General features: G+C 43.6%; 1 protein-coding gene across 1 annotated transcript; it reads right to left on the bottom strand.

Moving 5' to 3' along the window:
- Nucleotides 1-921: 921 nt before the first annotated feature.
- On the bottom strand, nt 922-3,694 carry LOC147641953 (cytochrome P450 716B1-like). The gene is made up of 3 exons (XM_086801503.1): nt 2,440-3,694; nt 2,152-2,339; nt 922-1,898 (listed from the first exon to the last, which is right to left on the bottom strand). Exons 1-3 carry the CDS (start codon nt 3,464-3,466, stop codon nt 1,599-1,601), a joined length of 1,515 nt encoding a protein of 504 aa, XP_086657629.1. The 5' UTR covers nt 3,467-3,694; the 3' UTR covers nt 922-1,598.
- Nucleotides 3,695-3,902: the final 208 nt, after the last annotated feature.

Here is a 3,902-nt window from a genome sequence, read left to right as displayed (position 1 = left end):
TCATCAAAACCTTCTGATTATATTTTTTCAGATTAAATCTCAACTTTAACAATTCGCATTACACTACACCCAGGTTTTTCATGAACACTGGTCCGCCTGTGTGTGTGTGTGTTTGTGGTCGACCTATCACCCGTGTCACACGTGCGTGAGAAAGAGGGAGTGCTTGTATACCCTTTTATGCAATCAGGTCCCGGTTTCAAGTCCCATTCCTTGCATTTCAACACTGTTATTAATGTTCATATGTAGTCTGTTGGCTTTTCTGTGACCTTCAAATCTCTCTCTCCAAATACCAAGAACTTCATTTCCCTTTCTCACAAACGCTACAAAGCCAAAACCTGTGCTCCATAAGTTTTCATAATATTGACTCTCCAATTCCAGGTCTCCTTGCACCCATAAAGACCCCCTCTACATGCCCACCATAAAAGGAAAGAATTGATACCAACTTGGAAATCATGGTGATCATGGAGGATAAAAACTCATTGACAATCAAGGCAGTCAATTTATCAGCCATGAACTAAAATGAACCCAGCAACTGAAACTCAGATGATAGATCAAGAGTACATCAGAACATGGGGAAATGCTTGTTTTTTAAATTTTACCTGGATTTAATCTTAGGACAATTTATTAAAAGCAAAATCAAGGCTATATTATGTACATTAAAAAAGAAAGGGCACTGCAAAGGTGTAAGCTAGCTACACCACCGACTCCCTCCTCCCTCCCTCTCTCTCTCTCTCCACATTGAGATTACTCTCACCTCATGATTGCACTCTCATGAATATCCGAACACGTGCAGCACACATGTTTGTTTTAAAATCAAATGTCAATAGTTTACATGAAGCAATCCAAGTGGAATCAAAACTGTGGAAATTTTTCATTATTGCTGCAACTGCAAAGTGTTTTCAAAAGTTTCTACCATTAGCCTACATGAAATGTGCATTCATCAATTTACTAGAATTCAAATTTTACAAGAACTGCAGCAATGTACTACTCTTATAACCCCATTTAGGTTAGATTGATGGACATATAAGGTTCGCCCGTCAGGTGTAACGATCACATCATTCACTTACCATGGTGACAACACTTGTACGAGTTCAATCACCTTCCCGTGCACTCGTCTCGGAATTGTACTCCATTATAACAAATCTCTACAAAAGTATTTGTAGATTGAAGAGCACTACTTTAGTCAACTCTCAAACCCCTTTGCTTAATCCCAAATACAATCTTTACAGTAATTGGATCAATAACGTGACACCCTGAGTACTGCATTGAGGTAACTTGTGATCGTGTCAATAACACTCCATAATGTCAAATAAGATTTGGTGAGGTACAATCTCCTCAACTAGTGCAGCATACCTTGAAGTAGCTTGTACGCTGTCGTCCCATCTACCATAATATCATTATTGTGCAAAGTGTCTGTTGCACATATTGCTTTGACTACACTAACTCGTTAAAGGATCACATGCTTGGAAAGGTTCCAGAATGCAGCACCAAACAAACCCAAACACAGCTTTATTACTACGAAGATTGCTTTTGCCTCCTGCACACACAGGGCAACTCCAGTACCTACTGCACAACTAGTGTTAAGGACATTTACTAAATCAAGTCGTGCGTGCCTCTAGGCGAATAGGGAGGCCCTTAGCGGGGCATGGCATGGGATCCACAGTGATCACCTCATCTGGATCCACAAGAGTCCATGAGAAGCGGGTGACAAGGTGGTGCAGCAGCACCATGGCCTCCATGCGCGCGAACTCGTTGCCCGGGCACATCCTGGACCCCCCTCCAAAGGGCACAAACGTGTAAGGGGCAGGCCCTGCCCCCTCAAAGCGTGACGGATCAAACTTGGTTGGCTCTGGGAAATACTTGGGGTTGCGGTGGGTTGAGTTTGTTGTCCAATAGAGCTGCACAAAATACCAACAAAAAAAGGTTGCACGTACAGAATTTATCAGATGATTGCACCACACCATATGTAATTGTACTCATTACATACCAAAGTTTTGACCACTTACCAAACCTCTCTCTCTCTCTCTCTCTCACACACACACACACAGCCCCTTCGTTAAACATAAACTCAAAGAATATAATAAGACTACATCATAATTGACATGGCAAATATGAAAACCACAAACTAGATTAACTAGATCAATTTGTTACCTTCCAAGCCTCTGGGATCCTGAATCCATTGTAGTCAAACTCTTTGATTGCCACTCTGAACGCCCCTTGAACAGGTGGCTGTAGCCTCAGTGTCTCTTGAACCACTCTCCAGGACAGCTTCATCTTCTGGATATCTGCCCAGTTCAAGAGCTCATTGGGACCCTTTTCTGCTGCAATCTCCTTGTTCTCTAACCACAAGAAAACATGTAAATGATTATTTCATTGTTTTCGAATCTAAAATAGGGGAAGAAAATACTGTGCCCTCAATAGTAAGAGCAAGGAACTCACCTCTGTAGACTTCATCAAAAACGGCAGGATTTAATGCAAGAAATTTGCAGACCATGGTGGTGACCACTGTGCTTGTGTCGTGGCCTGCAAAGAGCAAGAGGAGGATGTTGTCCTTGATGTCCTGATCAGTCAATGGCTTGCCATCTTTATCTCTGTAGCTCAACAAGCACGAGAGCAGGTCTTGGTCGTCAGAGGCCTTGCCTGTTGCCATATCCCGTCTTCTCTCATCCATCCAAATCTGGAACCGGCTACGGAGCATGTTAGCAGCTGTGATGGCCTTGGTGTACCTTGTGCCAGGCAGATTGATAGGTAGTTGCAAAATGCCCTTCATCATGGTGGTGAAGGGCTCTTCAAGCATCTCTTGCTCCTTCTTCTCATATCTGCTCATCAGAAGCTCACAGGCTATGGAGAAAGCAAAACGTTTCATGAGGGGAAATACCCTAACCTCCTTCTTGCCCTCCCAATGCTCTTTAAGAAAGCTCTGCACACTCTCATCCGCCTTGCCGGTGTACATTTGAAGGGCTTCAGGCCGCAAGAAGGTCATAATGGCGTGTCGGATTCTCTTAGCCTGCTCACCTTTTGAGGCAATGAGGGACTGTTTGCCCAGAACAGCAATGACACTACCAGGCCATGACACATTAACAAGCTTGTTTTCATTGGTGAAAACCATCTTGTTTCCTGCAGGGTTTGATGCAACGACAGTGGGATCACCGATGAGATTGGTTTTGAAGATCTCTCCATACATGGCAACACGATCATCAACAAACTTCCATGAGCAATTGCGTCTCTGAGTGCCCAGAAACTGTAGGGTTTCACCAATGAAGGGCAGGCCAAAGCGGCCCGGCGGCACGGGCAAGGGTTTCTGATGCGAGGGTTTCTTTGAAGATCTGTATAGATGTATGGCAAAGCTCAGCAGGAGGATCCCTGCAGAGAAAACAAGGGTTTCAGCACTGGTTTTCTTCAGGAAGCCCTCTGCAAAAGGGAAAAGGTCCTTCAGGGTAGCGGCGATGGTGGCATAGATGGCCATAGCGAGTTCTGCAGAGACACAGGTTTTGTGAGCCTGTATTGTCTGCGCACACAGCGAGCTCAGAAAAAAGGAGGCTATGGAGAAAACTTAGGATTCATCACAGGCTTGTAATGTGATGCATATATATCTATTGTCTTCTCGCAAATGCAATGTGTGGCTTGTGTTTGGATGACCCGTTTTTCTGCATTTCATTCTGTCGTCTAGCTCGGCGTCAAATGCCAAGCATCTAAAATCTAAGGCCCCGTAGATCAGATAAAGCCAAAAGCATCCTTGCACTTGTACCTTGTGGTTGTTAGGGCCGACAGATTCCTTGTTCCTGGCGCAACTTTTAAAAATGCTCCTCGTATAACATAAAGTCTGAAAATTGCAACCATTCAATTTGACATTCTTGGCAACGTCAAAATTTATGAAGTCTATTTATATATATATTATAATT

This window comes from Cibotium barometz, chromosome 1, assembly GCF_041138505.1.
Source record: "Cibotium barometz isolate CiBa-2024 chromosome 1, ASM4113850v1, whole genome shotgun sequence".
NCBI lineage: Eukaryota > Viridiplantae > Streptophyta > Polypodiopsida > Cyatheales > Cibotiaceae > Cibotium > Cibotium barometz.
Note: the sequence above shows the minus strand (reverse complement) of the source record. Positions and strands in the feature narration are given on the sequence as shown.

Excerpts from the sequence above, each read along its gene's own strand:
- LOC147641953 (XM_086801503.1), bottom strand. The coding sequence starts at position 3,466 with ATGGCCATCTATGCCACCATCGCCGCTACCCTGAAGGACCTTTTCCCT. Across the intron at positions 2,340-2,439 it reads TTTTGATGAAGTCTACAGAG|AGAACAAGGAGATTGCAGCA; the intron begins GTGAGTTCCTTG and ends TCTTGTGGTTAG. Across the intron at positions 1,899-2,151 it reads GGATCCCAGAGGCTTGGAAG|CTCTATTGGACAACAAACTC; the intron begins GTAACAAATTGA and ends TATTTTGTGCAG.